At 45.9% G+C, this 23,089-nt stretch overlaps 1 protein-coding gene across 2 annotated transcripts in view; it reads right to left on the reverse strand.

Moving 5' to 3' along the window:
* Positions 1-19,944: 19,944 nt before the first annotated feature.
* Kpna4 (karyopherin alpha 4 (importin alpha 3)) overlaps positions 19,945-23,089 on the reverse strand; it is a 34,767-nt gene continuing 31,622 nt past the window's right edge. The window contains exons 16-17 of one of the 2 annotated variants that reach the window (XM_013016239.1): positions 21,870-21,909; positions 19,945-20,791 (exon numbers count right to left, since the gene is read on the reverse strand). In XM_013016239.1, the coding sequence (XP_012871693.1) occupies positions 20,781-20,791; positions 21,870-21,909 (51 nt within the window). In that variant the 3' untranslated portion in view covers positions 19,945-20,780. Of the gene's footprint in view, positions 21,910-23,089 lie in introns of both variants that reach the window. The other variant, XM_013016238.1, reaches the window with a different exon arrangement.

A 23,089-nucleotide genomic window follows, 5' to 3' on the forward strand; every position in this document is an offset into this window, starting at 1 on the left:
CCGCGCCGCGCCCGCCAAAGGGACGCCGCGCGGAGCCGCGGTTTGAAAGTAAACGGCCGCGGGCGGGGCGGGGGAGTGCTCCCCGCGCCTGCGCACTGGGCGCGATCCGGCCGGTGGGAGCTGTGGGCGCTGAGAGCGCGGAGAGGCGGGGCCGAGGGGTTGCGCGCGCGGGCAGCCGGCGGTTTATGCGGGCCACCACGCGGTGGGAACGTCGATGACCGGGGACCCACCCCCATCCCGGGGACCTACCCCCACCCTCACCCGAGCGGCGACCGCCGTTGTGACCTCACAGCCGCGGGGCGGGGCGTCTGCAGTTCAGGAGACTGGGATCCGAGGATCGCGGTTCGAAGCCAGCCCGGGCAGGAACGTCCACGAGACTCTTATCTCCAATAAGCCACCAGGAAACCGGAAGTGGCGCTGTGGCTCCAGTGGTAGAGCGCTAGCCTTGAGCTGAAGAGCTCAGGGACAGCGACCAGGCCCAGGGTTCAAGCCCCACGTCCAACAACAACAAAAAGAGATTGCAAGAAACCTTTATTTTTAGAGGAAAAACCTCAGCCGTGTCGATGTTGCCCTAGACCAGATTTGAGCCCAAATTTGTACCTTAGTACACAGTACAGAGGGAAATTCTTTTCTACCCACCCCTTCTCAGCTATTCTTTTTTGGAAGCAAACTGGAAGACTACAAGGACATTTACGTCCAAAAGGACCAGAAATATCCTTGGAGTCGTTCAACTGGTTTCCTCTCCATTTACTATCCACTGTTGGGAATCACATTAGGCCAGGCACCAGGAGTCACGCTGTTATACCGAAATTCGGGAACCCCCAGAAGACCACCAGAGACCAAGATCAAAGTAAGTAACAAAGAGCCGGTTTATTGCAAGCTCCAGCTTGGTCCTCCGTGCACATGATAACTGGTGACACTAAGAGGCTCTGAGCATAGAATCAGCGCAGTTTTTATAGTATTGAACAAACAACTTTAAGGAACTTTTACATAAGAAATTACATGATTGGTTAACATTTACATTTAAAGCAAGCTAAACTGGGCAAATAATGATTGGTTGACCTTTACAGAAAAATGTCCTTGGTCCATAGCTTGACCGAAAAAGGTTACGGACCAACAGAATGCATAGCATGTCTCGCCCCGGGCTCTGAAGAAGGGGTTGGTTAGAAATTCTTAGTCCTAGGTGGGTGGCGGGCAACACCACTTGGGGGCTAACACCTGCCTTAAGCAAATGCCATCTATGGCTCCAAGAATTGTGCATGGCTTTCTGTCATAAATTCCTAGCATTGGGGCTAAAGTGGATCACAAGTCAAGTCGCAGAACTGAGATGGAGTGTTAAACAAAAATGGAGTTGCTTAGGTTTCTTAAAACATTATATTTCTTCCCTAGGGCCTTACTGCCTCAGCCTCCGGGAGGGGCGTTGCTGCTGTGGGAATAATTCTGAGGACTTTGCCCCCTTGGTCAGGGCTGTAAACCCTTTGAAGTCTTTTACTAAGCAACTCTAGGCTTCCAGGCTGACATTCCACTACTGAGTAACTAAAACCAGTCACAGTTAAAATCATACAAAAACCATACAATCATCTAGCACAAAGCAATTCATACAGAAGCAAAAAAGGCTGTTAGGTGCTGTCATATATATATATATATATATATATATATATATATATGATTATTTTTTTATGTTCTTCAACGCCTAAGATCCTATCTATCCAGGAGTCTGAGACCTGGAGGATAGAGGTCTGAAGCAGGCCTGGGCAGAAAAGTCCATCTCCAGTTAGCCAGCAAGAAAAAAAAAATGCCTGACTGGAACTGTGGGGAGACAGCTATGAGTGAAAAAGCCAAGAGAGAGTGCAGTCAGTCAGTCTTGCACTGTCGCAAAAAGCACACAAAGTAGGCAATAACGGATTCACAGAAGAGCATGCACGTTTTGTTTCTTTTAGATGTGCAGGGCGATCTTTAGAATAAAACTCAAACGACTGACAACAGCATGATGCTTTTATGTTGTTGAGATAACATACCGCTGTGTAGGAACAAGAGAAAAACGGGTACCTGTCAGGGATGGTATGGATCATTCGGATGGATGGAAGCAGGTGGAAGAAAAGGGTTGTTTCAGTTATTCATTGCAAGTCCACTGCCAAGTGTGTGGTTATCAAGGCTCTTTTCTGGCTTTGGTATGCGAAGGTCAAGCATCCCAAAAGAGTCTTTATGTCTTATTGAATGTAGGTCAGATGGCCCATGCTGAAGTTACATTTAGTGCCTAGTTTCACTCTGAAATAACATCAGTTTGGCTTGGGTTGGTGCATCTTTATTGACACTATCAAAAAATACAGTTAGCTTAAGAACATCGCTCATCTCATCTTGTTTTTTACCTCAGAGATTCACGTTATAAACAGTGATGTGTGTCTTTGTGACAGGACATTTTGTTTGGGTTTGCTTTGTTGATTTCACTGATAGAATTCACCGGCTTCCAATAGCCACATAAGCCATATAACCATAAGTCTTTCTGCCACCTGCTAGGGGGTTGGGCCAAAGCTTAACAATTCCCTTATTCCTTTTTTTTTTTTTTGGTCAGTCCTGGGGCTTGAACTCAGGGTCTGTACTCTGTCCCTGAGCTCTTTTGCTGAAGGCTAGTGCTCTACCCGTTGAGCCATAGCACCACTTCCAGTTTTCTGATCATTCGTTGGAGATCAGAGTCTCAGTGACTTTCCTGCCCAAGGCTGACTTCCAACGGTGATCCCCAAACCTCAGCCTCCTGAGTAACTAAGATTACAGATGTGAGCCACCAGCACCCAGCATGATTCGCATCTTTCCAGGCCAAATAAATTATTTTTCTTCAGCTGACTTCTGTATTTGAAATTTGAGCTGCAGTTTCAAGAGACAAGATGACAAATGAACAGGAAGTGTGAGCTCCACCTGGCTGAGGGCCACAGAGAACAGGGAGGTTTGTGAAGAGTGGTAGGGAAGGTGTGCGGGGTTTTGAGGATGGGACAGCCTCTTCTGGAAAGATCCATTCAGTCCTCTTAATGTCTGCACTCCACCTCAAGCTGAGAGGCAGGGCCTGGGAGACTGGTGTTTAGTAAACGTGTGGGAAAATCTAAGAGGTGGAGAGTGGCTACAGCATGCCAAGCGTTGGGCGTGGTTGTGGGACGAGTAGAGAGGAGACCATGAGGAATGAGGAGGTGGCCCACCTCCCTTTCCCGTGTCTGTGACACTGACAGTTCTGAAAGGCGACTGGGGTTTTGCCACTTCTTGAAATGGCCCTAGGTCCTGGCTTTAGCAAATAGGGACCAGAAAAGCCAGGCGTCTGCTGGGGCTTCCAAAGTGAGGCAAGAACTTTCCCCCACAGAGTGAACTTTGAAAGCACAGTGGAAACACAAAATTAAACCCACTATGTCATTGATGGGTTCTTCAAACCGCCAGTTACACTGTGTTGAAAACAAGTCATCGTTTCAACCACCTGTCAGCAGACAATGGGACATCTATGAGTTGAGCACAAAAAGATACTGTTCCAATGAGTCAATGTTGGCACAGAAGGGCCTCATCTTGTGATGGGTTCAGTAAGCCCTCACTGTTCACCACTCCCTCACATCGCCTCTCCTCCTCCCTGCTTCTGATTGTGCTGTCTCCCAAGCAATACACAATCTATTCACTTTTTGTTTGCCAGTCCTGGGCTTGAACTTCTAGGCCTGGATGCTGTTCCCAAGTCTCTTGGTGCTCAAGGCTAGCGCTTTACTACTTGAGCTACAGCCCCACTGCTGGCTTTTTCTGAGTAGATAAGTATTGGAGACAAGAGTCTTATGGACATTTCTGCCCGGTCTGGCTTTGAACCACGATCCTCAGATGTCAGCCTCCTCTGAGTAGCTAGGATTACAGGTGACGAGACCAGGTTGGTTTTCTTGTAAAAATGAATGAGAGGGCTGGGAAGTTGGCTCAGTGGTAGAGCGCTTGCCTTGCATGCTTGCGGCCCCGGGTTCGATTCCTTAGCACCACATAAGCTAAAAGAAAAAAGCCGGAAGTGGTGCTGTGGCTCAAGTGGTAGAGCGCTAGCCTTGAGCTGAAGAGCTAAGGGACAGCACCCAGGCCCAGAGTTCAGGCCCCACGACTGGACCCCAAAAACGAAAAACAAAACAAAAAAGAAAATGAATGAGGGCTCTTTAAGAGCAATACTGGTGTCACCTAAACAGACATTATGCTTTTTTGTTGTTGTTGTTGTAGGGGCTGAACTCTGGGCCTGGGCACTGTCCCTCAGCTCTTCAGCTCAAGGCTTGCGCCCTACCACTTGAGCCACAGCGCCACTTCTGGCTTTTTTCTGCTTATGTGTTACTGAGGAATCGAACCCAGAGCCTCATGCATGCCAGGCAAGCGCTCTACCACTGAGCCACCTTCCCAGCCACTATGCTTTTTATCCCCTACCACATAGACAAGTCATCAAAAAGATGCTGCTCACTTGATATGTTTATAATCTTCCCATTTCAGTAAGACCTACATAGCTGTAAGAACATTGAAAACACCTATGTACAGGAAGACTGGAAGAATAGCCAAGGTGAGGGGAGCTGGGTGTGGGGGGACATACCTGTAGTTCCTGCAGCTGGGGAGGCTGAGGTGAGAGGATTAGGGGGACCAGCTTGTGTAACATAGCAAGTCACTGCTTCAAAAAATAAATAGAAGCTGGGTGCCGGTGGCTCACACCTGTAATCTTAGCTACTCAGGAGGCTGAGATCTGAGGATCACGGTTCAAAGCCAGTCCAGGCTTTGAGACTCTTTCCTCCAATAAACCACCAGAAAACCGGAGGTAGCGCTGTGGCTCAAGTGGTAGAGCGCTAGCCTTGAGCTGAAGAGCACAGGGACAGCGTCAAGGCCCAGAGTCCAAGCCCCACAACTGACAAAAAGTAAATACATAAATAGATGATCGATAGGTAGGGAGCAAGGGGTGGGGAGAGGAAAAGGAGAAGAACCTATGAACGATGCTTTAGAATCAGCATGTGAGTTAGCATTTTATCAACAGGTGTAGACATATGTGTTGTTTACACACACTTCCTGGCTGTGCCTGCTGACAAGGACTTAGAAGCAAAGATATCTCCATAGGAATGAGCAGAGCCCATGACCGGATCTCTGTGCATATATATGGGGGAAAAAATTAACCAATTAAGGCAATAAAAGTAAATTCTTCTTGAGCATCTTGTAATAGCAGAAAGTAAGAGGTCCAAGCATGATGAGAGCAGCTATGGCCTGTGTGTGGAATGGCACTCACATGCCCCCCCTCCCCCCCCACCCCGCCTTCACCCCTGCTACTGAAGCTGACACTTTAAGAGGTGGAGCCTTGCTGGAGGAAGGAGGTCACTAAAGGTACCTTTGAAAGTTATACCTCCTTCCTGGTTCCTGTCTCACCACTTCCTGTCTGCCATGTGGTGCTAGCCTCTGCTGCTGTAATATTGGGCTGGGAATCAGTGGGTCCAAGGACGATGCACGGAACTCTCTGAAAACATGAGCTAACAGAAATCCTTCCTCCTGGAAGTTATGTTGTCACATACCTGACAGGAAAGGGAAATTATTGTGAAAGGATTTAATTGAGGGAGTTACAACCAAATCTTAGACAATTTGAGCAACTAAACAAATAGAGTAGGATTTGCATCCATGAATCTCTAATGTTATAAATAAATAATTGAGTACTTTAGTACAAGCAGAAAGGAGGATTCTTCAAAGAATAGAATTTCAACTAATTAATAAGTGGGTTGGGCTGGGCACCAGTGACTCACACATGTAATCCTAGGAATTCAGAAGGCTGACAGCAGAGCATTAACAGTTCAAAGCCAGCCTAGGCAGGAAAGTCCATGAGACCACACCAAATGAACTCAAATTTAGGGAGCTTATATAAGAACTAGCTGTACCTGCGGCTCAGGCCTATAATCCTAGCTGCTCAGGAGGCTGAGATCTGAGAACTTCAGTTCAAAGCCAGCCCAGGCAGGAAAGCTCATGAAACTCTTATCTCCAATAAATCATTCAAAATCAAAAGTGACCCTGTGGCTCAAGTGGGAGAGCTCTAGCCTTGAGCAGAAGAGCTAAGGGACAGTGTCCAGGCCCTGAGTTCAAGCTCCATGACTGACCAAAAAAAGAAAGAAAGAAAGAAAGGAGAGAGAGAAAGAGAGGGGGGGAGGGAAGGAGGGACGGAGGGAGGAAGAAAGAAAGAAAAAACTACCTATATCCTTCAAAAGTCTAGGTCATTAGGAAAGGTTGAGAAACTGCTAGAGAATGCAGACTGAAAGTAATGAAGGACCTTGGATACAATCCTGGAGCAGACCAAAAAAGTTAACAGTATAAAGGTTTTTTAATAGTATTATACCAATTATACTAATTTTGAGAATCTTACATAAAATATTTACACTGAAGGAAAAGATTGGGTGAGATGTAAAAGCATGATATATGGAAACTTTTAAACTGTGTGTGTACCCAGTGCTAGTGGCTCATGCTTGTAATCCTAGCTACTCTGGAGGCTGGGATATGAGGATCTTGGTTCAAAGCCAGCCTGGGAAGGAAAGTCCATGAGACTCTTACCTCCAATTAATTACCAAAAAAAGCTGGAAGTCCTCAGCAGAAAAACTAAGGGACAGCACCCAGGCCCTGAGTTCCAGCCCCAGGACTGGCACACACATTTAAAAAAAATGTTTCAACTTATCCAAAAGTCCCAAAAAGGTTTTTAAAAAATAGCATCATGGAGAACAGACTGAGGAACCGCCTCTGACCCACAAGATGAAGAGCTGGGCTCCACATTCACTCATGATGTGTATGGATGCTGTATACTAAAGCTTCAGAAGCCGTGGCCTTTGAACATGTATAGGTTATTGTATATTATACAACAATAAAAGTATAAAAGGATGAATAACATTATAAAAGGAGTAATTAGTAACAAAGTGTCAAATGCTGAGTCCATTTATGAACTTGTACTTGTTCCCTGCTGAATGTCCCTGTGAATCACCATGCCTCACATCCTAGAAAGCACATGTGTACACCAGACTTGCCCACCAATGATTCTGTCTTCTGTTCCTTCACTCCAGAGAAAGACCAAGACCCAAGGGAACCCAGTCTCCAAAATACAGAAATGGAGGTGTAGCCCAAGTGTTATAATGCTAGCCTTAAGCGAAAAAAACTAAGTGAAAATACAAGGATCTGAGTTCAAGCCCCAGGACTGGCACAAAATATATAATCCACACACATACATGCTTACATACATACATATGTACATACACACTTGTACATACGTACAACATAGCAACTCAGGACAGCTGGGACTTTGCCTTGAAATGACTCTAGGTTCAATCCACAAGAGTGGACAAAAGAAAAAAGAAAAAGAAAGCCGTGTGTCAGTGGCTCACACCTGAAATCCTAGCTACTCAGGAGGCTGGGATAGGATCTCAGTTCACAGCTAGCCTGGCAGGAACGTCAGTGAGACTCTTAGATCCAATTAATCACCAAAAAGCTGCAAGTGGAACTATGGCTCAAGTGGTAGAGCACTAGCCTTGAGCAAAAAAAAAAAAAAAAAAAAAAGCTCAGAGATAGTGCCCTGGCCTAGAGTTCACACCCTAGGACTGGCACACACACACACACACGCACACACACACACACGCACACAAGCACGCACGAAAGGAAGACAGAAAACTCTAAAGAAAAGAAACCAGAACCATTCAAAGCAAAGGGTTAAACCATAACTAGCATAATTCAGTGAATGATTCTACAAGCACCTGTTGAGCCTTTTTTTTTTTTTTTGTCAGTCGTGGGGCTTGAACTCTGGGCCTGGGTGCTGTCCCTCAGCTCTTCAGCTCAAGGCGAGTGCTCTACCACTTGAGCCACAGCACTACTTCCATGTTGAGCCTTGAACTAGATATTGACCGAGGAAAGGGACCTTATATTATTATTATATGATATTATATTATTCCTATATTCTTCCAGTCGTCTTCAGAGGTGAAGATATGCCGCTAATCCTTCTCCAAGGCCTGGAGTAAGATTTAGAGAACTGGAAGTTAGAATCTTTTGTTATTGTGGTTGTTGTTGGTTGTGGGGCTTAAACTTGCAGCCTGGGTGCTGTCCCTGAGCTCTTTTGGTCAAGGCTAGCGCTCTACCACTTGAACCACAGAGCCACTTCGAGTTTTCTAATGGTTCATTGAATTTAAGAGTTTTACAGACTTTCCTGCCAGGGCTGGCTTTGAACCGCGATCCTCCATATCTCAGCCTCCTCAGCTAGGATTACAGGCGGGAGCCACCAAAGCCTAGCTGAAAGTCAGAATGTTACCATGAAGCCGCTTTCCTTTGTCCTCACCTGTCCCTGGAGTCAGGCCTAGGCAGCTTGATCACAGGGGCCTCCTATGCAGCATCTTCCAGGAGCTCTCCAAGCCTGTTACAAAACCAAGCACAAAACCCTCCTGCCACCACCTCTCAGCCCACCTTGCTCCTCTCCACCACTTGCCTTCCCCCCACCCCCACCCCAACAGCGGTACAAAATCAGTGTTTGTTTTTCTCCCGTAAGGGTCACAGGCTCCTTAGATCTGCAGCTCGGTATTCCCAGGAGCTGGATGCAGAGTCCGTCTCGCCCCAACTGTGGGCAGAGTCCAGCTGCAGATATGATCAGGAAGGGAGGAAGAGGTGGTGCTGACTGTGGCAGCCCTCTGCCCAGGAGAGAGAAGCTTTTCTAGAAACTCCTCCGCATTCTTCTATTCATATGCACTCAGCTAGCCTCAGCCCTGAGAGCCATGACCAATAGTTGATTTTTTTTTAAGTACATAGATATGAAGTATACCTTTGAAAGGCAATGGAATATAGCGGTGATTTTTTTTTCTTTTATTTTTTTGGGGGGGTCCAGTTGTGGGGCCTGAACTCTGGGCCTGGGCACTGTCCCTCAGCTCTTCAGCTCAAGGCTAGCGCTCTACCACTTGAGCCACAGCGCCACTTCTGGCTTTTTCCTTTTGCTTATGTGGTGCTGAGGAATGGAACCCAGGGCCTCAGGCATGCAAGGCAAGCGCTCTACCACTGAGCCACCTTCCCAGCCCTATAGCAGTGATTTTTAAGTACATCAGTAATTTTTTTTTTTTTGCTAGTTCCTGTGGCTTGAACTCAGGGCCTGGGCACTGTCCCTGAGCTGTTTTTTGCTCAAGGCTAGTGCTCTACCACTTGAGCCACAGTGCCACTTCTGGCTTTTTCTGTGTCTGTGGAACTAAGGAATTGAACCAGGGTTTCATGCATGCTAGGCAAGCTCTCTACCACTGAGCCTCCTTCCCAGCTGCTCCGTGATTCCTAAAAGAAAGCTGTTTACAATTGTGTTTTGAAGTACACAAGGATTGGAAATGAAGACCTCCCTCTTGCGGGCAGGCATGCCACCTGAGCTGTCTTCCAGTTTGCTCCCAGCCCTGTGAATAAGCCTCACCTGACTTAGGACAATGAAACCAAATGGCAATTTGGACAAGTAAGATGTGAAGGCAACTGAAGTAAGAGAGAAAAAAAAAAAAGCTGGGCGTTGGTAGCTCAAGCCAGTAATTCCAGCCACTCAGGAGGCTGAGATTTGAGGATCACAGTTCAAAGCCAGTCCAGGCAGGAAAGACCATGAGACTCTTATCTCCAATAAGCCACCAAAAAACCAGAAGTGGCACTGTGGCTCAAGTGGTAGAGCACTCGCCTTGAGCTGAAGAGCTCAGGGACAGCACTCACACCCATAGTTCAAGCCCCACGACCGACAAAAAAAAGAAAGAAAGAAAGAGAGAGAGAGAAAGAAAGAAGAAGAAAAAGAGCAAACTCAGCATTCGTACCTGCTTTGAAGCGGACCTGCATGTGCGAACTCAAATGTGTGCACTGAGCATTGTTACCTGCGTGCGCAAACTCAAACATGTGCACTGCACTGTGTTAATCAGAGTTGAGTGGGACCCAACTCCCGCCCCGTCCTTGCCCTCAGTCCGTTCTGCCCTGTGTATGTGAAGGGAGGCTGTCACCTGCATCTACTCTGCGCCCACACAGCCGCATGCACCCCAAGCTTCTGTTGGTGCTTATAAAAATAGACCCATTACAAGACAGTTTAGTTCAGTCCAATTTCAAATACACACTTCACAGTGACCGGCACTGCTAAGAGTCAACACAGCCATGTTTTGTTTCTATCCCCATCTTCATTATAACACCGTTATCTTTTCCCCCCCTTTTCAAGGGGAAAAACCAGAGATTCATGAAAGAGCTGGAAACTAAAGTATCTAATAAAATCTGCTTACTAAAAGTATCTTCTGATTGAAAAAGTGAATGGAACTACTTTTGCTCTTTTACTGATACGTCAGTGTGGTTGGGAAAAAAAACCCTGAGACTCACATCGCTTTCAGCCCACATGGCTCCTTCATTGAAAGACATGAACAGAACTTTAAAATCAGCATGACCTACTTCAAGGAAGCTCAGTAGGAAAGTAAGGTGAATGAATTACAAATGGAGCTCTCTGAAATAAAAGAAGTGAGTCCTGGGGCGGTGTGCACATGGAGAGCCAGCTCCCTGAACCCCACTGGATCCCGGGAAGGACAATGGAGAGTTTCAGGCCAGTCTGGGTTATGAAAGAAGGGAGAGAAGGAGGAAGAGAGGGAGGGAAAGAAGGAAGAAAGGAAGGAGAAAGGAAGGAAGATAGGGTTCAATGGTCTCTGTATTTGTTTAACTGAATGGTTTATCTTCTCTATAAATGGAATAAAGGCAATTTGCCGTGTGTGTGTGTGTGTGTGTGTGTGTGTGTGTGTGTGTGTGTGTGTGCCAGTCCTGAGGTTTTTTTTTTTTTTTTTGGCCGGTTGTGGGGCTTGAACTCTGAGCCTGGGCGCTGTCCCTCAGCTCTTCAGCTCAAGGCTAGTGCTCTACCACTTGAACCACAGTGCCACTTCTGGCTTTTTCTGCTTATGTGGTGCTGAGGAATGGAACCCAAGGCCTCATGCATGCAAGGCAAGCACTCTACCACTGAGCCACCTTCCCAGCCCCTTCTAGTACTCATAAATCATAGCTTCACCGTCACACACCCTCCACTCTTACTTGTACTGTCTCCTACCCTTGCTCTCCATCCCTGAATTCCTAGTTACCTGCTCACGCCTGCCAACTAGATGACTTGCCCTCATTGGCGGGTTTTTGTTTCTGTTTTGGGTTTTCTGGGTTTTGTTTTGTTTGCTTGTCTACTTTTTCTTTCCCTTTCCTCTCTCTCTTTAAGCATCAGCCAGGATTGTTAGACAAGCAAACCCTTCAAGCTCTACCTCGGCCTAGTAAGAAATGCTGGGTTGGTGCAGTGATCTGTTGTTTTAACAGAGGCTCCGATGCTTGTAAGGTTCAGACCTATCAGCACTAACGCCCAGGTTGAGGCTGTACCCCACATCTATGTCTGAAAGGGATCTGACAAACCAAGGCCCTCTCCAATGAAAGAATCCACCTTTACCTCACTTTATCAGTTGCTACGACCTATCAGACCTATCAGCGTCTGGCTTTTCTTCCCTTTCTCTCTGAGCTGAGTGGTTCCCTTCCTTGGTATAAACACGGGGGCGGAGCCAGGGGCATGGCCATGTCCTCAGCCCAGCCTGGGTGTGTCCAGCCTGGGGACCCCTGATAGGCAGGAAGCCATGATAGGAGACTTAAGCCTGCTTGTAAGCTTGGGGTGTACAGAACTAACACACACATAGCAGCCATTGAGAAGAAAGGCTGAAAGGCTGAGATAAAATAAAGGCACTCCTAGAACACTGGCAGCAGGAACTAGCATCAAGCTCCGAGTGCTTTCAGGATTGCCTAGGAGAATCTGGAAAGCAGCGTCCCAAGCCCCACTGCCACCCTGCTTCTGAAGATGACAGGCAATGGTGCTCTACCACCTGAGTCATGGCTCCACTCCCAGCTTTTTGGTGGTTGGTTGGAGATCAGAGTCTCACGGACTTTTTCCTGCCCACATTGGCTTTGAATTGTGATCCTCAGAGCTCAGCCTTTTGAGTAGCTGGAATTCCAGGTGTGAGCCACTGATGCCTGGCTACTACATGCATTTCTGTTGGCCACCTTACTCCCTGACCTTAGCGCTTCGGTTGCTAGATGTGCTGAAGAGTCTTGAGTCTCTGTAGTTCAGGCTTCCTTCTCTACTCCTGAGCTGTATGTCACCTGCCCAGTGGACATCAGGTCCAGGTACTTCTTCGTTACCATGTCCTAACCCATAGTCTCCCCCCACAAACCTACCTACCCTGCCTCAGTGGATGACGGACACTACCCATTTCCAGTTGCTCAAGACTAAGGATCTCCTAAGGGTACCTTCCCTCCACCACCTACAACCGGTAACTCCCAGAAACAGGTCCTGGTCTCGTGATCGGGTCAACATGATTCTCACTTGGATTCCCCATCCAATCACTTCCCCCATGGGCAGTTTTGCTGTTCTCCAAGACAGTGCTTTCTTGTCTGTTGCTCATTGTAGCACACACAGAAAAGCAGCACAGGGCTGGGAAGGTGGCTCAGTGGTAGAGTGCTCGCCTAGCATGCATGAAGCCTTGGGTTTGATTCCTCAGTACCATTCAAACAGTAAACGCCAGAAGTGGCTCTGTGGCTCAAGTGGTAGAGTGCTAGCTTTAAGCAAAAGAAGCTTAGGGACAATGCCCAGGCCCTGAGTTCCATCCCCAGGACTGGCAAAAAAAAAGAAAAGAAAAAGTTAGGCACTTGTTTGTGGCAACCCAGGAGCCCAGGAGGCTGAGATCTGAGGATCATGGTGAGCAGCAGTCCAGATAGGAAACTCTGTGAGACTCTTATCTCCAATTAACCAGGAAAAATCTAGAAATAGGGATGTGGCTCAAGTAGTAGAACCCCAGACTTGAGTGAGTGCGTGGTCCCGAGTTCAAGCTCTAGTACTAGCACAAAAAGAAAAAAAAAAAGACTACTTCTTGTCTGGCACACCAGAATAAGAAGCTGCTGGGAAGGCCTCCAGGGTCGGCCTACTGCCCCAGAACCTCCACTGCTCACTCCGCACTAATGTTCTTCCCCCTTCCACAGTCAGGGTTGACTTGGTTGTCTACCTGCTAGAAGACAGAACCCAGCACCTTGCCTATGCTAGGTAAGCACTCTGGCTCTGAGCCGTCCCTCCCACAGCCCCGAGCCTGCCCAAGGCTGCTCACACCACTGTCCTACCCAGAAACCCCATGCCCAGCACTGTGCCTGGCACAGTGAATTAGTGAACACCTCAGCTTGTGAGGGGCAGTGCACGGCTGGGACAAGACGCTTGGATATTTGCCTGGTGATTAATTTGCTAAACTGCTCAGAATACCCATCTCAGAGCCTGTTTGGGATGTGTCGTGTGTGTGTGTGTGTGTGTGTGTGTGTGTGTGTGTGTGTGTGTGTGTGTGTGAAGGTTTCAACTCAGGGCCTGGATGCTTTCCCTTAGCTTTATTTCATCCAAAACTGGTGCTCTACCACTTCAGCCACACCCGACCTCTTGCTTTTTGCTGGTTAATTGGAGATAAGTGCCTCATAGACCTTTCTGCTTGGGCTGGCTTCTAATAGCTATCCTGAGATCTCAGCCTCCTGAGAGGCTGGAATCTTGGCTAGGTTTTCTTCACTCCTCTAAGAGGGAACAACTGTCCTACAATTCCCTTCCAGTCCAAAGTGCCTATGCTACCTGCAGCTGGAAATTCTAGAAGGACTACGTAGCATACAGTTCTTTACCTCGGCAAACAAACCCTAGGTTGAAATGGATAACAACTGCACATGTTTGCATGGGCAGAACTGTGAGCATAAGTAGATGTAAACTGAGGGAGGCTGGAATCTGAATTTCTCCCCTTGTCTGCCCAGGCTCTGCCTTCCTGCCAACCTCTTCCCTCCTCTCCTCCATTCATGTGACTCCAGAGAGGAACAGATACACTGTTTACTTCAAGGCCAACTAGGAAATAAAGTGCAAAGTCTGTCACACAAGGATGCGAGAGGCCAACTGTTCCATCAGTCTCTTCCAGGCAGAGCTGGGCGCTTGTGTAATCCCAGTTATGCATGAGTTGAGATCTGAGGACGGAGGTTTGAAGCCAGCCTGGGTGACTCCCATCTCCAATTAACCAGCAAAAGGCCAGAAGTGGAGCTGTGGCTCTTGTGATCAAATGTCAGCCTTGAGTGAAAATGTTAAGGGACAGTGGCAGGTCCTGAGTTCAAGCCTGAGTTCAAACAATAAAGTACCGGCCGTTCCAGACCACAGTCATGGAAGGGAAGTTGAGTCATCATGTGGGAAATGCACTGCATAAACGACGCTCACAAATGACACAACATAAAAAGAAAGAGGAGTGTCAGTCTTCCGTGGAAAAAGTCATCAGAACTTTGCCCCTGCAAATCCCTTGGATCCCAGTGGCCTTAGTTCTCAAATGCTGATGGAACCCTTACTTCCCCTCCCTTTCCTCCCCCCCCCTCCCCCCCCCCCCCCCCCCCCCGCTCAAGACTGGCATTCTACTACTTGAGCCACACATTTCTACTTCTGGATTTTTGGTGGCTAATGGGAGATATGAGTCTCACAGAGTTTTCAGACTGGGCTGGCTTCCAACCACTGTCTTCAGAACTCGGCCTCCTGAACAGCTAGGATTACAGGCGTGAGCAGCAGTGCCTGGCTCGGAGGGCTGTTCTTTACTGTGCATGATCTCACCGCTGCCCCTCTCCCCCATATTCTCTTGTATAAGTCTATCATGGTTATTTTTGTTTGGGTGGGATGTTTACTTCTGTAGGTCTATGTTTCTTATTGTTATCTTTCACTCAGGTCACTTTTTCTTGCTTTTCTTTGGTTTCTCCCCCACATTTTTTTCAGCATCAAGGAGTTGCACTGGGAGTTTTCATTTTGCCTTGCCCGGGGCCAACAATGTATCTAGACCAGACCTTCTCCCCCCTCCCGCCTCTAGTCCAATCTCAGCAAGCCTCAGTGTTCTGTTTGCACATTCATACATGGAGCATTTTGACCCAGTTCCCCCTCTGTCTTCTCCTCCACCTCTCTCCAGTAGGTGAACTCTCCCAGGAGCCAGTAAGTCCCAATAAAACTGCTCCCCAAACCACAACAGATCCAGTAAAACATTGGGAACATTTATTATAACCTGTGAATTTTTTTCTTGTTTCTTCCTCCACTCTTTTTTTGGAGGCGAGTATGGATCGGTTATTCTACTTTTGAGAGTGAGCAGTTATAATAATTGTACAGAAGTGCCTTAATAGACTTATATTTTCTTCAGCTAAGAACTGGATGTCAAAGCTGTGAAAGGACTCCAAAAAGCCTGGTTCATGTCCAAGGAAGAGCAGCGCTCGTGGCTCACTGCCTGCAATCCTAGCTAGCTACTCAGGAGGATGAGATCTGGAAGATCAAGGTTCAAAGCCAGTCTGGGGAGAAAAGTCTGACACTGCCTCCAGCCAGGCTAGAAATGTGGCTCAAGTGGTAGAGCATCAACCCAGCAAGCAAAGCTGAGCAAGTGTGGGGCTCTGAGTTCAAACCCAAGAACTGGAAGCCAGCTACCCACCCAATGAATAATAAAGTCTATTACTAGAAAACTTTTTTTTTTTACTTTATCCAGTATCATCTAACTATAGATAGAAGAATTAATAGGGGTAGATTAAGGTCAGTAAGAATAGGAGTTCCGGGCTGGGAAGGTGGCTCAGTGGTAGAGCGCTTGCCTTGCATGTCTGAGGCCCTGGGTTCGATTCCTCAGCACCACATAAGCAAAAAGAAAAAAAAAGCTGGAAGTGGCACTGTGGCTCAAGTGGTAGAGCGCTAGCCTTGAGCTGAAGAGCTGAGGGACAGCGCCCAGGCCAAGTTCAGGCCCCACTACCGGACCCCCCCCCCCAAAAAAAAAGGAGTTCCTTGATCCCAGAGACAAAATCATTATCCGAATTGACTTTCAGGTATCTGCTTGAATACTGTATATTAATACTGTTCATTTAGTGTGTTTTCCCACAGAAAAAGCTAGAACTGGAGACATGAGGAGTATCATTTGAGGGGGAAAACCCGTGTAGGTTTCTAGATAGAACACCACATTAGGATTGGGATCAACCACTTGTTGCTGTGGCAATTAGAGACAGAACAAGGGCCAGTTGGGAGAGGGTGAAGGAGTGCCCAGAATAGTTGCAGAGCACAGACACAGAATGGGCTGGCTGTACCCCAGAGGAACAGCCCGGCCCCAGGGCTCCTCCTCCTCCTCCCCCTCTCCACCTTCTCCTCCCTCGGACAGTGTGCAGTGGTTTGCATACAATAGCCTTTTGTAACTCAGATTTGTATCACCATTCTAATCTCCAGCCTAGCTAAATATGATGTGAAAGCCGGTCCTCCCCAAATCACCCACAATCTTTGCTGATGCGCACAGCCCTCGTTCATCCATGCTTCCAGAAGATACCTTTAACACAAAGAACTTGTTCAGCTCAGGCTAAAGGATTACCTGCAGGGGTGGCCTCCATCTAGTACACAAAGCACAGCAGGCCTTCATTCCTTCTGCTCTACTTGGCCTTAGTTAGCACTTTGGAGGTCTTTCAGTCCTCTCTCTGTCTCTGTCTCCCCCCCCCCCATTTTTCACTCAAGGCTAGCACTCTACTACTTTGAGCCACAGCTCACCTTTTTGTTTTCTCGTGGTTCATTGGAGATAAGAGTCTCATGGATTTTCCTACCTGGGCTGGCTTCAAACCAGGATCCTCAGATCTCAGCCTCCTGAGCAGCTGGGATTACAGGTGTGAACCACCAGTGCCTAGCTGTCCTTTAGCTTTTTCACTCAAGGCTGGTGCTCTACCCACTTGAGCCATACCCCTTCTTCCAACTTTTTGTTGTTGTTGCTTGATATTTAGAGATAAAATTACAGACTGCCTGGTGCCGGTGGCTTACACCTATAATCCTAGCTACTCAGGAGGCTGAGATCCAAGGATCAAGATTCAAAGCCAGCCCTGGCAGGAAAGTCTATGAGACTTTTATTTCCAATTAACCACCAGAAAACCAGAAGTGGTGCTATGGCTCAAGTGGTAGAGCCTTGAGCTGAAGAGGCCCAGAGTTCAAGCCCCATGACAGCAAAAAAAAAAAAAAAAAATCACAGACTTTCCTGCCTGGGCTAGCTTTGAACCTCAGGATTACAAGTGTGAGCCACTGGTACCAGGTCCCAGTGCTCTTCACGAGTGGATCTCAAGGACCTGTGTCTTGTGGAAACAGAAGCTGAAGGAGCTGTGCATGCAGTTGATGGCACGGCCAGCAGGAGGTAGCCAAGGACCAACCAGGTAATCTGGTGCTGAGGAATCGAACCCAGGGCCTCAGGCATGCAAGGCAAGCACTCTACCACTGAGCCACCTTCCCAGCCCTCTTTTTTTAACCACAGGCTTTTTAGTACATTAAATGAAAGTGAAAAATGAACTATGATTACAATATAAGGGGAATAAAACAAAGTAAAGGAAAAACATAATGAAAACACATTTTATATATTCAATCCTCAATTGAGGCCTTGGAGAAAAAGGGTAGATATAAACATATGTGACAAAACTTAAAAATACTTTGAGGGCTGGGAAGGTGGCTCAGTGGTAGAGCCCTTGCCTTGCATGCATGAGGCCCTGGGTTTGATTCCTCAGCACCACATAAGCAGAAAAATAATGCCGGAAGTGGCGCTGTAGCTCAAGTGGTAGAGCGCTAGCCTTGAGCTGAAGAGCTGAGGGACAGTGACCAGGCCCAGAGTTCAGGCCCATGACCAGACCTCCCCCCGCCCAAAAAAAAAAAACAAAAAAACCCCAAAACTTTGAGACAATGTGCCGGTACTTCACAACTATAATCCTAGCTACTCAGGAAACTGAGATCTGATAATCACAGTTCAAAGCCAGACCAGGCTGGAAAGTCTTTGCGACTCTTATCTCCAATAAACTACTCAGAAAACATCAGAAGTGGCACTGTGGCAAGTGGTAGAGCGCTAGCCTAGAGCAAAAGTAGTTTAGGGACAGTGCCCAAGTCCGGAGTTCAAGCCCCCAGGACTGGCACAATTTTATAAGGCTTTCAACACTGCCACCTTGTGGCAGCAAAGTTATCTACTAAAGATATCAACTAATTGCAAATTCCAAAAGCATGTAAGACCCAATTTGTCTGCACAGAGAATCCAATGTTAACAATTCCTTGTATATTCTTCTAAAGTTTAATAATATAGATGTTGGGTCTGGGCCCATGCCCGAAAGCTCAGCGGTGCAGGAGGCACGGGTAAGAAGGTCAAGGTGCAAGGTTGGCCTGATGGACTATCTAAAAAGTAAAGCAAAAAAGAGCTGAAGGTGTGGTTCAAATGGTCTGCTAGCAAGTGTGAGAGGCTGAATTCAAACCCTAGTAGTACCAAGAAACAAAGTATTTCCTCTCCCAAATACAAATGCTAAAATACCAAGTACAGGCACCTGGCTTTTTTTTTTTTGCCTTTGCACAATATTCTGGACACAAAGCCTCTATTTTGAAAATAAGTGTGAAACGATCCCTTTAGTGTGTGCTGGACCTCAGAGCCTTCTCCACTTGGAGCTTTTTGGTGCTTAATTGGAGATGAGTCTCAGACTCTTCTGCTCTCGTTTGCTTTAAATACAACCCTGGGCTCTCTGCTTACTGTGTGGTGGGAATTAAAGGTGTGAGCCACCAGCACCTGTCTCAAAAGTCCATTCTATGAAATATTAAGCTTCCTGATTGCTGTCTTTTTATGTTCCAAATGGCACTGCATTGGATAAATCTGCATGGACATTGTCTCTCACTTGTGGAGTTATTTGTAATTCTGACACCAGGTCCCTTCACAAGGACATTAGCCAGACTCTGCCATCAGTGATATATGAGTAGAGTTTTTGTGTGACTGCCCTTATGGGGGAATTGTTTCCATAATCATAGAAGAGCCTGCATTATGCTGCCAGGGCCACCGTAACAAGACCAATAGAAATTGGTCATCATTTTGGAGATGAGACCAAGGAGGGGCAGGGCCGGTCTTCTGAGGGCTCAGAGAAATAATTTTTGTTCAAGGCTAATAGGCACACTCTACCACCCGAGTCACAACTCCACTAACAGCTTTTAGGGATTCATCGGAGATCTCATGGACTTTCTTACTTGGGCTGGCTTTGAATCATGATCCTCAGATCTCAGCCTCTGAGCAGCTACGATTAAGCTGAGACACCAGTTCCTGAACCCATTTTGGACTCAACCCCTGTGTAGGGAGTGGGAAAGTCTCTTCCTGCTTTAACCTATTACATTGAAATAAATCTTGGCTAAAACTTCCACCTTCTGGAACTTTTTTTGTTAAGACTCTTGCATGGAGGCTGAGAAAGCAGTACACAGGGACTGCCAACCCATACATACCAGGCCCAGCAACGCCGCAACTGCACCGATATGCATACCACTTAAAGGACATGTATGCAGCAACCTCCCGCATATAAATATATATACATGTAAGTATATACACTGCTATCTGAGCATGGAAAAAAGAGTGCAGATGAAACTGGCTTTGTCTTCATCTTGACTGCACATCCTTGGGAGGCAAACAGCTATAAGCATGCAACCCAAGAAAAAGTCTGGGGTAACTGGTTAAACACTCATATTGAAAAAGCCAGAACTCAGTTTCCACAATGTTTCTTGAGGGAAATGAGGAGCAGGACTGGAAAAAAGCCTCCCCTGAGTGCAGTAAGGGTAAACCTACACTCTTCACTCCTACTTATATAGGATGAGAACTACCTGTAAAAGGCCCTTTACAACCTACTGTTTTTACTAAAAATACTTAAAACATAGCTCAAGTTGTTGAAGTCTATCTGGTTGGGAAGGTGGAAAGAAGGCCCAAATTTTGGTTTTAACAAGAAAACACAAGAATAGAACCCATCAACTGAGCAATTCAGTGATCTGTGTGCATGCTGAAATGATAGAGCTTATGGAATTTTAACAAAGACAAAAAGCAAACAGAAGCCATCGACGTGAAACTTTAAATATTATAGTATAAAAAAATTGCACACCACACACACGCCCCATGTAAAACATTGCTTTAAGTTTTAATGTTTATTTCCCCAAGACAGCCTAGCCTGCAGTCTACTTGGATAAATTTTACAAGCTAGTTTTCTGCTGTTTCTAGTTTTAAACTTTAACCATGTTTCTGATGACAAGGAATGCTGCAAAAATACTCTAGTTCAACAAAGAGTTATGATCACAAAATAAGTTTTATCCATTCTACAGTGTTTCAGAATTACCAGTTGATTTTAAACACAAAGTAGATATAGATGCTATGGTGGCTAACCTGGCATGTTTCTTATAGCAAACTGTTGTTCATGCAACACTTGTGCTCAGGGGGAAGGCACAGGATCTCCTACAATGAGCCACCTTATAAAGAGTTCTTTTTGTACAAATTAATTTATGTCACATTTAATTTAGTGTGCAGAACCTCAAAACTGAGGTATTATTCCAATTTATAAAAACCACTTGCATAACTTTTATGCAAGTTTTAAAAATACAAAGTTTTCTCCCTAAAGTGGCTCAAAATAGATTGTTCATGGCTGCCTACATCTAAGATAAAAAGATCCTAAAACAATTGAACAGATTGGGCATATTATTAAAGGTGTTCAAATCCTCACTTGATTTGTACATCTACTCAAACCTCTTCATCGGTCTTTATTCAGCAGTACATATGCACCAAATTTCATTGTAGAAGTTTCCATATCATTTTCATAGAAAACAAAGTTTGAAAACAAGTTAACATTTAAACACAGCACGGTATTCTATCACAACTGAAACTTTCTTCTTCTTCTTCTTTACAGGACTTAACAAAATCTAAAAATGAACTATGCTGTAGATTTACCTCATGCAAAGATCTTCATGTTATTTCTGAAAATGAAAAGGATGGCCTTTTAAGCACATTTTTACTGTTGTATACTATTATGGCAACATGTGTACTGCAACACAGTCTATTTTGAGGGAAATTTTATGATTCTTTTCATGCAAAAATCTACACAAATTAGTTTTGATGATATGGAAAGCTTTTCATAGCATCCAACATTCATCTGGTGCAAATGCACGGGGAACCTTCCTGAAGTTTTCTGACTTGAGAAGCAACTAAAAAAGCCATACTAGGTAAAGTAAATAAAATTAAAAAAAGAAAAGAAAAGAAAAGAAAGGCGGGGAGGGGAGAGAGGGGATAGAAAACACAGGCTGCAGAGTAAACCAATGTCTGCTGCTAAACCGGTCTTTGTTTTCCTGTCCAGTGTAGTCACACTTGTGATCTCACTCTGATGATTGACTAGGTCTGTTACCAGCCCCCGAAGGCGAATCAAGCTTGCATGCGTTCACATACAGCACCACACCACACTCTCGGACACAGTCACTCCAGGACGAGGAGTCTGCTTCATGAGTGAAGAGCCCCAGATTTTCAGGATGAACTGGCGCTGTCACTGAGCCAGACCATTCACTCAACACTGTCCACTCACACATCGCTTCACAGCAAGGCCCGGGCTCCCTCTCCTTGACTTATTGGGCATTCTACTCTCTTTTATGCTTATAAGGCTTGAAGATGACAGTATTGTGCTCCCCTCAATTGCTGGAGTCAGTCAAAGTTCCTGCTCAGGCACTGTGGCCTGTGGCCCTTTGACATAGGACAACCTAAATAAGCATTCATGTCAAGTTTTCGTTACATTTTGCCACTCATTCTCACTCGCACCCACTCGCCATCTTGACCTCATTTGGGCATTTTCTGTGATTCCAAATGAAATCTTCACATTTTCTTTCCCGATTTAATGCAGCAGCAGATCCCACGAGCCAAGCTTGATGGATCAAACCTTTTTATATATATGTATATATATATATATGTATCTCAGTGCTGCATTGTACCTAACTTCCACAACATCTTTCTAGAATTGGAACCCTTCTGTTGGTACATTGGCAGAAGAATTGAAACCAAATGTTCCACCTTGAATTGTCTCTGGAACAAGGCTAGGGTCTTCATCAATCTAAAGGAAAAAAGAGAATGGGATTAGTTTTATAGTTCCCTTAATAGCAATACAGTAATACTTCTACCCTTATCCTAGTGAGAGTTAGGTGATAAATGTTAGCAATATACTACCGCCGTCCTTGAGAAAGCTGAAATACCATGTAAAGGCTTTCTCCTAAGGGTTACCAAAATGAGAAGAAACTTTTTTTTTTTTTTTTTTTGCCAGTTCTGGGGCCTGAACTGGGCCTGGGCACTCTGAGTCTCTTTGTGCACAAGGCTAGAGTTCTACCATTTGAGCCACAGCACCACTTCTGGCCTTTTCTGAGTAGATTACTGGATATAAAGAGTTTCATGATTTTCCTACCCATGCTGGCATCAAACTGTGATTCTCACTAGAACTCAGTCTCCTGAGCAGCTAGAATTACAGGCACGAGCCACTGGCTCCTAGTTCAAATTTTAAGATATGTCACTGGAGTGCTGGTGGCTGGGGGTCCTACCTAGTTTGAAACCAGTCCAGGCAGGAAAGTCCATGAGATTCTCATTTTCAATTACCCACCAAAAAGGCAATAGAGCTGTGACTCAAGTAGTAGAGTACCACTCCTTGAGTCCTGGCTTAAGCTCTTTTTGCTTTGGTATTATTGAGATAGCATCTATCAATGTACCTTAGGCTGGCCTTGATCACATCCTACCTATGCTTGCCATTGAACCTAGGATCTCAGACACATACCAACCAAGGCTTTTGCATGTCCTGGACTCAATTGTATTCCAACTTTCACCTAAGACCTGGAATGCCTGGCAGGAACCACTGGCACTCAGTTTACCTTACCTTTTGTTTTATGACTGACTTTTTATCTATTATCTTTATATTTAGTGTTGGATACCAAATCAAAATCATAATGGCAACATTTCGAACATGAGTTAACTAAAGAATTACAGGATGGGGCTGGGCGCCAGTGGCTCATGACTGAAATCCTAGCTACTCAGGATGCTGAGATTTAAATACAGAAATTCAAAGCCAGCCTGGGCTGGAAAGTAAGTGAGACTCTTTGTTTTCCACCAGAAAAGTGGAAGTGGAGCTGTGGCTCAAAGGTAGAATACTAGCCTTGAGCAAAATAGCTCAGGGACAGTGCCCAGGCCCTGAGTTCAAGCCCCACAACCAACAAAAAATAAAAAGAAAGAATTATAGGATATATCGGTAT

The sequence above is a fragment of the Dipodomys ordii genome, unplaced genomic scaffold (genome assembly GCF_000151885.1).
Source record: "Dipodomys ordii isolate 6190 unplaced genomic scaffold, Dord_2.0 Scaffold30, whole genome shotgun sequence".
NCBI lineage: Eukaryota > Metazoa > Chordata > Mammalia > Rodentia > Heteromyidae > Dipodomys > Dipodomys ordii.